At 34.2% G+C, this 12,410-nt stretch overlaps 1 protein-coding gene across 1 annotated transcript; it reads right to left on the reverse strand.

Moving 5' to 3' along the window:
* Nucleotides 1-4,067: 4,067 nt before the first annotated feature.
* On the reverse strand, nt 4,068-6,057 carry LOC127289558 (uncharacterized). Its single transcript, XM_051317548.1, has one exon. The coding sequence runs from the start codon at nt 6,048-6,050 to the stop codon at nt 4,068-4,070; it is 1,983 nt and encodes a 660-aa protein (XP_051173505.1). The 5' UTR covers nt 6,051-6,057.
* Between the last annotated feature and the right edge of the window lie 6,353 nt (nt 6,058-12,410).

Genomic DNA, 12,410 nt, shown 5'->3' on the forward strand with positions numbered 1-12,410 from the left:
CTCATATATAAGATTAAAAATTTAAAAATAATTTAAAATTTTGATTTAATTTTGGATAAAGAAAACAATATTTTCCAATAAAATTTAAAGTTAAAAAAATAGTAAATATATTTTTTGTTCATTTGAACGTTTGGAATAGGCAATTTTTCATAAAAATGTAAACTTTTTTTTTAACTACGTTGTAATATGTAAAGTTACAATGACTTTGAAGCCTACCTGTCTGTGGGTAGATGAGGTGAGAGAGCGACATGAGTGTGAGCGAAAAAAAAATTTGATTTCTCTTTTTCGCTTACACTCATGTCGCCCCCTTGCCCCGTCTTCTCGCTGGCTGGCAGGTTGCAGAAGTCTGAATTACAGTTTGTCATATATTGTTATTACTGATAAACAACCTTTTTATCAGTATCATAATGTTCCCATCGAAGCGTTAAACTCAGTAATATTTTTTAATTAAAATAATTGTAACTTGTGATTATAATGTGATACTAGTTATTGTAAAAAAAATTATTATTACTATAATAATAATTAGTTTTAAGAAAGACTGATGATACCTGTAAAAGTATTTCTAAAATAACTTTGTAATAAATATATTTGTCGGATGGGAAATTAAAATGCGTTTATTTTAATCGCCTTCATTATTTTTATTTTTTTTATATTTTTATCAAATTTTTAATCTAAATTCTCTATTTTTCAAGTAATTCATTTGACTTTTTTTTACATTTCTTATTTGCTTACATCATTCCAAAAGTCTAAATTTTTTCCCATACCTTTTCTTATTTTTTCAAATTTATTTTTTTTGGTGCAATTTTCGTGTTTTTTTAATGTTCGCTTTTTTGGTTATTTTAAAAATTTTTCTTAATTTTCTCATCTTAACATTTCTTTGAATTTTTTTCAAATTTTCATATTTTTTTATTCTTGAAAAAATTGCTATTGTAATTTTGAAATTGGAAAAATGAAATTGCCCTGGCGCACGAATTGGTATCCGGTCTAATTCGTCTCAGGTGCGCAAGTCCATACGATCGGATTGTTCGGTCAAGGTCGGCTTTCTTCGTTTCAGCCATTTTTATTGCAACCTGAGCGTCGAGTTGAGTGTTGTGCTTATTTATATTTTTTACTAAAAATAACCGCATTATTTAGTATTGTTATTAAATTATTATTGCTAATATTGCTGTTAAACTGATTGTTTACTGAGTGCAAAAAACTAATGGACAAGGATGAAAAGATTAAAGCGGCTGTCTTAACCATCACCGAAGAATCACCATTCCTTGGCTATTGGGCAGTCGCTAAAAAGGTAAGACATTTTTTGTATATGTGACCGGATCTGAGAATATAGTGCTTTCGACAAAAATCAACTACTTGCTGATGTCCTAGAGATCTAAAATTTGTATGCACCTTCAGAACTGACAACCGCAATAATAATCCAAGATTATTTTTTATCTACAGAACCAGGTTGCCGATGACGGGTATACCTGGAGATTTTTGTCTTTGAGTTACTTATAGTTTATTTAAAAAACTTTTCAAAAAAAAATTTTTTTTAACATTTGGGACTAGTTGCATTGTATTTTTAGAACCATTTATATTTTTTATTTTTAGAATATAGGAAACCATCATAAAAGAAAATCGATTTTTTGGTCGAGAACACCGTTTTTTAGACCCGGTCACATATATGTAAAACGAAAATTAATTTTATCATTCACGTGGATACATAATTGCGGATTGTCACCTGCTTTCTCCTATTTTCTCAGAAACATAGCAAAAAAATCCGAATATGCATTGAATTTCTAACTATTTTGTCTATAAGTTAAAACGAGAATTCTTGTAGAAAGAGTGGTATATATACCGATCTTCCTCCTCTCTCGACTTTCAATTCACAATGGGATATCTAATTTTCAAGTCTTTTTTCCAATTGCTTCAAATTCAGCAAATTTAATAAAATAAAATGATTTTTTCCAATATGTCAGAAAAAAAATATTTCAGATTTCATTTAAAACACCCCAGTAAAAAAAAAAGAATTGGGAGTAAGCGATAAGAATTGGTGGTAACTTAAGCTGAATACGGTTTGGCGAAAAAACCGAATTGGAACGTTACCGTGAATTATTTTTTTCTTACCCTGAATTCTTTTTTCTTACACATTTGAATTGACGTTTGTTTATTCGAGTTTGCATTATAAATGAATAAAATAAATGCTTCGAAGTCTAAAAAAGCCGATTTGGAATAAGAAATATATAATTTTTTAAAAAGAAATAAAAGTGAAATATGATAGATATACCGACAATTTTACCATGTGAGTACTACTCATATGGTAAATTTATCATATGAACACTACTCACTTGATAAACTCGTCGGTGAATCTGTCACACTTCGATTTCATTTATTTTTTTTAAATTATATATTTCTTATTCCAAATCGGCTTTTTTAGACTTCGAAGCATTTATTTTATTCATTTATAATGCAAACTCGAATAAACAAACGTCAATTCAAATGTGTAAGAAAAAAGAATTCACGGTAAGAAAAAAATAATTCACCGTAACGTTCCAATTCGGTTTTTTCGCGAAACCGAATTCAGCTTAAGTTACCACCAATTCTTATCGCTTACTCCCAATTCATTTTTTTTTACTGGGACGTTATTAGTTGGTTTTACCGATCGCTGATTACGAATCTGGCATTCAAATTGGAAAATTCAAATTGGCGGATTTCTTTTAATTCATTGGATTCGCATGAAATTCGTTACTCGGGTGTTTTTTGTATGACTAATTACGAATTTGAGGTTAGATTTCCAAAATTAAAAAAAGAGGGTCCAATATGGCGGAAGAAAAAAAAATTACAAATATTTCAGATTTCATTTAAAACATGTTACTAGTTGGTTTTACCGATCGTTGATTACGAATCTATCATTCAAATTGGAAAATTCAAAATGGCGGATTTCTTTTAATTCATTGGATTCGCATGAAATTCGTTACTCGGGTGTTTTTTATGAGCCAAATGTTTTGAACGTTCAAATGAACGAAATATTTTTTTCAACCTATAAATTATTAAAAAATTATGATAGCAATGTAAAATAAAACAGTAAATTAAACAATTATTAAATTAAATAACTTCTTTTTAAATATTTAAAACAATATTTTGTAATAAAATTTGTACTTAAAGAAGTTGCAAAAAAAAAAAAAAAATTTCGTTCATTTGAACGTTCAAAACTTTTGGCTCATTGTTTTTTGTATAGCTAATTAAGAATTTGAGGTTAGATTTTCAAAATTGAAAAAGAGGGTCCAATATGGCGGAAGAAAAAAAAATTACAAATATTTCAGATTTCATTTAAAACATGTGACTAGTTGGTTTTACCGATCGCTGATTACGAATCTATTATTCAAATTGGAAAATTTAAATTGGCGGATTTCTTTTAATTCATTGGATTCGCTTGAAATTCGTTACTCGGGTGTTTTTTGTATAGCTAATTAAGAATTTGAGGTTAGATTTTCAAAATTGAAAAAGAGGGTCCAATATGGCGGAAGAAAAAAAAATTACAAATATTTCAGATTTCATTTTAAACATGTTACTCGTTGCTAACAAAAAATTTGAGGTCAGATTATCAAAATTATATTTTTGGGATCGCAGATTTCGAATCTGTCTCTAGATTTGAAAATTATGTTTAATTTTTTGCAACCTTATGTTGCAAGCTCATGTGCTATTTAGGCATCAGGGTGGCCATTGAGCAAGAGCAAGAAAAAGCTAGATGTTCTTTGGAAAGTCGCTAGATGTCGCTAGCACATAAAGAGAAAAACTCTAGATATGTCGCTAGTTAATACAGAAAAAAATTAAATTTAAATTCAAAAATTGGTACTTTTATACTATAATTTTATAGAGGTTTGAAATATTTTTAAAGGTTTTTTTTAATAAAACAAATTAGTTATTACATAAAAGCTGTATTTTTTTAATATTCTACATGCCATAAACTCAAATATTTTTTTCCTTAGGAATATCGTCAACAATTTGAACTTTTTAAACTTTGGTTATTATCCGTATATCTTAGAAATAAAATATATAAATATTAAATACATAAATTTTAGTTTACATTAATTGTCGTCAATTGCATCCAATTCCAATATTTCAATTGCTCCATTCATTTCAATTTCATGAAAATTCACAGCATTCGATGAATAAGATTCTTTGGTACCTATTAACTGGACAACTGCATGAGGTATTTGATAATTGTGACAACACATTTTCAAACGCTTCAGTCCGTATCTTATTTGTAAGATAGAATTTAGCATGGGAAGTAGCATTCTGTTACTTAATTTAGTTTTGACTAAGTTCATCTGACTAAATACACGTTCTATGTCTGCATTTGATAAAGGCAACACCAACAAAGTTAAGGCCAACTCCCCTAATTCCTGAAAAGGATTTAATCCAGAGGCATCAGTATAAGAATTTACTTCTGACCAAAATGATAAAGTATCCTTTAAATCAGTCCAATTAACAGAATTCAAGTTTTGCCATTGATGCTCTATTTTCGTCACTTCGATGTTGTTCGAATAAAACATTTTTGCAACGTGAGTGATGCTTGGTTTGAATCTATTCAAACATTCATCCAACGAAAAAAGTCGAATTTTCTCCAAAACACCAATATTATCTGGTAAACGATCACGCAATTCGATTCCTAAATATTTTACAAAAGAAACGCACCTCTCTTTGATAATATTTTGATTTTCAGCGGAAATATTCTCTTGACGACAAGCATCCAAAAAAGAAAAACCTAAATAGGGATTCGAGTCCAAATGTTCTTCAAATCTATCTTTGTAAATATCAATTCTTGCATTAGGATTTACAATTATCTTAACAATGGATGCATATGTATTTTTAAGATCATTTAAAAGTTTTGTCGGATCCGCGACCGAAGACTCAAAGCTCTTAATTACACTTTGAACTGACTGTAAAATTGGCAAAAGAAATGACAGATAAACTTTATTAACAGAATCATTGTACATGGCAAATAATATTTCGGCTGTATAGCAGTTCTCATTTAAACGAGCAATTTGAAAATGAGTTTTTAATTCTACCCACTGATCTAGAATTCGAGACACTGCTGGCTCGATCGATAACCAACGTGTATTGGCCATCTTAGGAATTTGTAAAGGAGATTCATCATCGTTGATCAATTTATAAATTGTTTTATACTCATGACGTCTATTTGAAGATTTTGAAAACCATTTGTAAGTTTCTCGAATGAGAAACTCTATATTCCTAGGCAACGCTTTTTTGGAAGCTTCAGACACTGCGAGCTGGATAGAATGACACACGCACCTAATCAAAATCAAATTAGGCAAATTTAATTCTCTTTTTAATCTCTCATATATTCCATTGTGTACACCTACCATCGTGCTCGCATTGTCAGTTCCAATACCTTTTAAATTCTTAACTGGCAACTTAAAATTAGTTAAAGCGTTTTTAACAGCATTAGTAATTGTTTCCGCTGATCCATTTTCCACTTCAATTAAAGTAAGATATGTTGAAACAAATTCTTTACGTGATTTACTATAGTAACGTATTACTATACCTAAAAGTTTTGAAACACTAATATCTGTAGATTCATCCAGTAAGAAGCTATAAGGACTATCGCCAATGTCTAATATAAGATCAGCATTAAAATGTGGACCGAAAACATTTTTAATAATATTTCCACATTTTGTACGATGTAGATGAAGATCGTCCTTATGCAATTTATTTTGAAGATCAGTCAAATGATCTACTGAGCGCAAAGACGTGTGAACTGCACAGTATAAGCATATCGAAGCCTCTTTCCTTTTCGAATCGAAATTATCAGATTTCAAAACAATCTTGCGCTGGCGATTAGAAGAAAATGGTGCTGAATTTATTTTATGCTTCTCTGTATTTGCGTGCTTCTGCAGATCCGACAATTTTGCATTTAATGTTGTTTTGCAAAATTTGCAACTAGCTAATTTAAGGTTATCAGTAACTGGTTCCAACCAGTCTTTCAAAATAGGATCTTTTTCCCAAACTGCTCTGTATTTTTGTTCATATAATCGCGGTTTACTCATTTTTCTAAACAAAAAATTAAATTAATTGTTTTAAGCAAAATAAAACTAATATTTTTTTTTTAATTTTTAAGTAGTTGAATTATTATTAATTTTAATATTGTGATTATTTGAAGCTTTTATGTATATTTAAAAATGAATTCACTAAATTATTATATACTTACATAACAATAACTTAAATTCTGATAAAGAATTTGAAGTATAGCTCAGTCAATAAACAGAATTAGACATTTGCTGAAAACTATAAGTATATAATAAGAACTCTTTGATTCAAGAAAAACATATATTGCACTTATGATATATTAAATTAATTAGCATTGACATTGATTATACGTTATTATTTATTTTAAACTTTTATTATACCTTTGAGTTTATAAAATCTTGTTGAAATTATAAATAAAACTTGATTTGTTTATAAAAGAGGTTATGTTGACATAAACAGAATTTACTTAAATTTTTTATACGTGAAATAGAATAAAATATAATTCTAATACCATATAATTAGAGATTAAAAGAAAGAACTTCAAAACAATTTTTTTCACAATTCAGTTTGAATTGAAATGTTAGTCTATGATACATAATCGTATATAGAACTGTAATACGTATCAGCTGTTGAAACCTTAAGGTGAAACCGCTTGTCAGCGTAAATAACGTAAGGACATACGGTAAAACTAATAATCGGCCAATTAGAACAACTTATTAAATATTTTCAATCCGCAGAACTCACAGATTGGCTGATAATTTTACGCTAACACATTCATGTTTTCATGAGAATTCATCCTTTATACGTATGCTAGCGTGAAAACCTCTTTATATAGAAACTCACCAGATTGTCGCTATTGGCATAATAAAATCGCTAGAATTGTCACCAGTCGCTAGGACTCAAAAAAAGTCGCAAATTATTTTTAAAAATCGCTAGATCTAGCGACAAAATCGCTAAATTGGCCACCCTGCTGCCACCAGGATGGGCGTCAGATGGATCTACAGGCTTACAAAGAACGATTTAATCGCTCAGTTACAACGTCATCAAATTGATTCCTCTGGAACTCTTATAGAGCTCCGTCAAAGATTCGTAGCGTTTGTAAAATCTCGTCCCGAACTCCTAGAATTAACCGAAGACCCAGTGGACTACAACGAAGAATTAGACATCTCGTTCGACAAGGAAGCCCTAGAAGATCCCAAACTCCTACCGGAGCGAGCATCCACCAGTAACCAGCCTGCTAATTCCCTTCCCGGGTCCGCTGATCAACCGATCAATCAACCAGTGTTCTTTAACCCACCGCAACCTAGAGTATTCAGTGATACTTCGGTCATAGAATCCATGAGGAAATGGAGTTGCCATTTCGACGGTAAAGATCCGTACGCATTCCTGGAACGAGTAGAAGAATTACAATCATCGTATGGGTTTTCCGACGAACAACTACTACGAGGATTCCCAGAGCTATTAAGAGGTGGTGCCCTACTTTGGTATAGAAATGCAATACGTACCTCGCGAACGTTAGAAGAACTATATACATCCCTAAGAACATTCTATCTGTTACCTAGTGAATTTAGAAACCTAGAATCCCAAATCTCTAATCGTAAACAGAAGGGATCCGAGTCCATTCGCGATTTCACCACGGATATCCAAACCATGATGCGTAGACATGGAGGTTACAACATCCACCGTGAACTAGATACGTTATTCTGGAATATGCAACCAGTCTACAGATTGCATATTCGCAGACAAGAATTCGACTCAGTTGGTGCCTTTATCCTACGAGTCGAAGAAATAGCAGAGGTGTTAAGAGACATTCAAAAGGTAGAAAAACCCCACAAAGCCCCCCCCCCCAAGTTTCTGAAGTATCCAAACCATACGACCCAAAGACACACTGTTGGCGCTGTGGCAGACCCGGTCATCGTCGTCCTGTCTGCAGGAGCAGACCGAAGAAATTTTGCTCTTACTGCGGCAAAGAAGGCATCTTTACTCGCGAATGTAAATGCAAGAAGCCGGGAAACGAGAAAAAGGTCGGACCATCGGAGTAAGTTCGACCTCACTCCCTAAAGACTCCCGTATTTTTATCAATTGCAAATGCGGAGACCTGGTGATCCCAGCCCTGGTGGACACTGGAGCAGCTTGCTCATTCATCGATACCCACACAGCAAATCGCCTGGTCAGCCAAGGAGGAGTCACAAATCTGGAGGACATCATCGTGGCCATGGCTAATGGTACCCAGTTCGAGGTCAAGACTAGTTTCAACATGAAAATGACAGCTGGAACTACCAAAGTGAATCACAAGTTCCTGGTCCTACCAAAACTATCTCAACCTATGCTGATTGGTATGGACCTGCTACAAAAATTCAACTTTTCACTTCTCATTGATAACCAAAATATACGGTTATTACATGAGTCATTCAAGGTTGAAATTTGTGAAATTGGGCCATCAGGATTAACATCGCTCAATAAGGATCAAGAAAGTGAATGAAATGCTTTATTAGAAAAGGAAAACTTTTATTCCAAAATATAAAAGGTCACACTCCACTTCTAAAACATGTAATTCATCTCGAAGAACCAACACCGATCAAGCAACGTTATCAACCCCGAAATCCAGTAACCCAGGAACTCATGAGACAAGAAGCCTTGGAAATGCTGAAACAAAAGGTTATTAGAAAATCTAGTAGTGCATGGCGTTCACCGGTAGTATTAATAAAGAGAAAAAACGGAAAATTAAGATTTTGCATCGATTTTCGTAAATTAAATAAAGTTACAAAAAAAGATGCTTATCCATTACCGCGTATCAACTGTATCCTTGATCAGCTTAAGGGTGCAAAATACCTTTCAACACTCGATTTGAAGAATGGATACTGGCAGGTGGAGTTAGAAGAAAAAAGCTCCCCCCTCACAGCCTTCACAGTGCCTGGTATGGGACTCTTTGAATTCATAGTCATGCCTTTCGGACTACATTCAGCACCAGCAACGTTTCAACGCCTTATCGACCGAGTTATACCTCCAGATTTGGCACCTAATGTATTCTCATACCTAGACGACATCGTTATTACATCCGAAACTTTCGAAAAACACATCGACTTACTTCAAACAGTTTTTTCCAGACTACGTGAAGCTAAATTAATACCAAATTGGGAAAAGTGTTTTTTCGCTCGTACACAACTCACCTACCTTGGACATCTAGTGGACGAAGACGGACTACACCCAGATCCTGATAAGGTGGACGCCATTTTGAAATTACCTCCACCTACTAACCTAAAAGAATTGAGAAAATTTTTAGGCATGGTATCTTGGTACCGTCGCTTCGTAAAAGATATATCGGTCGTAATATCGCCCTTAATTAAATTATTGAAAAAAGATACTCCGTGGATCTGGAAAGATGATCAACAACTGGCCTTTGAAAATCTAAAAAAGAAACTAACCGAAGCTCCAGTATTAGCTTGCCCTGACTGGTCTCAAACTTTTTATCTTCAAACGGATGCCAGTCTCGAAGGCCTAGGAGCAGTCTTGACACAGAAGATTGGATCAACAGAAGTCGTCATCGCCTACGCCAGCCGTACTTTAAACCCAGCGGAAAAAAACTATTCAGCTACGGAACTAGAATGCCTAGCTGTAAAATGGGGCATTTGGAAAATGCGACACTATCTAGAAGGATATCATTTCATAGTTGTCTCAGATCATCAAGCTCTAAAATGGCTGAATAGCATCATCACTCCTTCAGGAAGACTAGCCCGCTGGATAATGGAATTGGCCCAATGAGACTTCGAGGTTCAATATAAAAAAGGAATCGAGAATGAACTTCCCGATTACCTTTCTCGAGTGCCTTTACAAGTCTCTTCAATCAACGATTTACCCTCCTGCGCATGGTATCAACGCCAATGGAAAAACACTTCGGACAACCCTGAGAAAAATCCCGATTATCGTATCGAGGACGGAAAACTTTTTCATCATGTACTACACACCCTAGACTTCAAGGATACCCCTTATGAAGACCAATGGAAATTATGTGTGCCCAAGGGAAAAAGAATATCAATTCTACAGAAAGTACACGACGAAAAAACTTCAGGTCATCTGGGCGTGGCCAAAACACTAGCACGCCTGGGCGAATTCTTCTTCTGGCCCGGAATGTTACGAGATGGTGCAGCATACGTTAGAAATTGCCAAAACTGTCAACGTAATAAAAATTCTCAACAAGCAGCAGCGAATCACATGAATGCTACTCTAGTAGGAAATCCCTGGGAAATGCTATCTATTGACTTCATAGGCCCACTTCCTAGGACAACTTCCGGCAACACAATGCTGTGTGTTATCCAAGATCGCTTTACTAAATGGTTAGAATTAAAACCACTTAAAAAAGCAACTTCAATATTAGTTATTTCTACTTTAAAAGAAATTTTTTATCGTTTTGGTTGCCCACAGAAAATAGTGTCAGACAATGGTAGACAGTTTATAAGTAAAGAATTCAAATCCTTCCTCGAAGATTTTGGTATCACTCATCGTCTTACACCCCCTTACTCACCTCAATGTAATCCAGTGGAACGAGTCAACAAGGTAGTTAAGACCATGATTAGGCAATACATCGACAGCAAGAAACCGGACTGGGACCGACATCTACCGGAACTTCAATTCGCCTACAACACCGCGAAGCATACATCGACCGGTTTCACTCCTGCCTTCCTTACCTCTGGCCGAGAATTTTTCCCGCCTGGTTTTCAAGACTCGCGTTTAAACTCACAAGCCAATAATGCATCTTCTAAGCGAATTGAAAAATTACAAGATGCACTTGTACTAGTTCGGTCAAATCTAGCTAAGAATTTTAATATACAACAGAAACAATATAATTTACGAAAACGCGATTGGAATCCTATTATAGGGGAAAAAGTTCTTAAAAGAAATTTCCATTTATTAAATAAAATGGAAAAGAAAAACGCAAAACTATTAGAAAAATTCAGTGGTCCATTTATTATTAAAAAAAAGATTTCTCCGATAATATACGATTTAGTTAACGATAAAGGTAAAATATTCCGCCACGGCATTTAAAAGACTTGAAAAATTTCATAGACGATATTTCAACCAATAACATTGTCTCTCCTCAATAGTGGTGTCAAAGACCTCCAGTATAAATAAAGCCAAAATTCAAGGAATCACCCTTAGTATACTAAAGTCATTTTACGATGGAAGCAGAAAAACAAATAGCCTAACGCGTTGAATTTGGAAATTCCGGAGTTCGACTTCAATTATCAGACATTTTTCGGTTTAAATAATTTTGTACCGTGCGGAAAAAGTGAGTGCAGTTTTGTGGCCCCTCTGCAACCAATTGCCGGTAGAGTGCACGACAAAATGAAAGTGTTCGCGCCTGCCCCTAAACCGCCGAGATTGCAACTTCCCGCCAAAAAAGTTGCCACGCCGCCACCATTAATTAAAAAGGGTTTCGAATCCATACTAATAGACATTTGTGAAAAAGAAGAAGCAAGGATTAAGGAAGAGAAAGACAAAAAGTTAAAAATTAAAATTAATAAATCTAATTTACCAGTGGTCAAGCTCACCCGAGTTCCGCCACCTAAAAAGTTACCTACTAAAAAAATTATTAGTGCTACGCCGTCTTCGAAAACCCCAGTCACACATTTAGCAGGGATGTCCCTAGTTGCTAAAAATAAAATAGCACAACAAATGAAAAAGAAACAGTCCTTACCAAAAAAAACTATTATTAAAAGTGCTAAACCGGTTATAGTTGAAACCAAAATCCTAACCACGCCAATTAAAATTTTGGATTGCCCTAAAGTGGAAATCACCACTAATTCGAACAATAATAATATCATTCCCACTGTGAAACCTAAGAACAGTAAAAAAACCCCCTCCAAGTAAGCAAAGCGCTGGCCCATTTATCCTTCACCGTAGCCAAACTTCCTGGTGGGCCGTGGGTTAAAATCCCCCTCGGCATTCCCCGCTACAGAATTCCAGTAAAGGGCGGCAAATGGAATCTCCGCCTAGACCAAACCAACGGCCACATTCGTCTAGCAAGGAAAACATTGTAAGTGGTATTTAGTTAGGAAATATTCTTTTTTCTTTTTGTAATATATATATTTTCGGAAAATTTTTTTTTTTTTTATTATTATTAAGGGAAAAATACTTTCATCCTTTATTCTCTCCCTAGACGCTCATTAGAATTCGCTTGATAAGTAGGGGGGATGTAATGAAAGTATTCTTCTTTTTAAATGATTATTCCCCGCGAGGAATATATTTCTCATTCTTATATATTTCTTATACATATATATATACTAGACAGCTCTCTCGCTGCGAGCCAAGTAGTGAGTGGCGACGGCGCACACTTGCCGCGCCGCCGGCTCTCTCCTTTCCCCGCGAGTCCACATACTCTC

This window comes from Leptopilina boulardi, unplaced genomic scaffold (assembly GCF_019393585.1).
Source record: "Leptopilina boulardi isolate dan_hultmark-lab unplaced genomic scaffold, ZJU_Lbou_2.1 LbouV2_47, whole genome shotgun sequence".
Classification (NCBI taxonomy): Eukaryota; Metazoa; Arthropoda; class Insecta; order Hymenoptera; family Figitidae; genus Leptopilina; species Leptopilina boulardi.

Excerpts from the sequence above, each read along its gene's own strand:
- LOC127289558 (XM_051317548.1), bottom strand. The coding sequence starts at position 6,050 with ATGAGTAAACCGCGATTATATGAACAAAAATACAGAGCAGTTTGGGAA.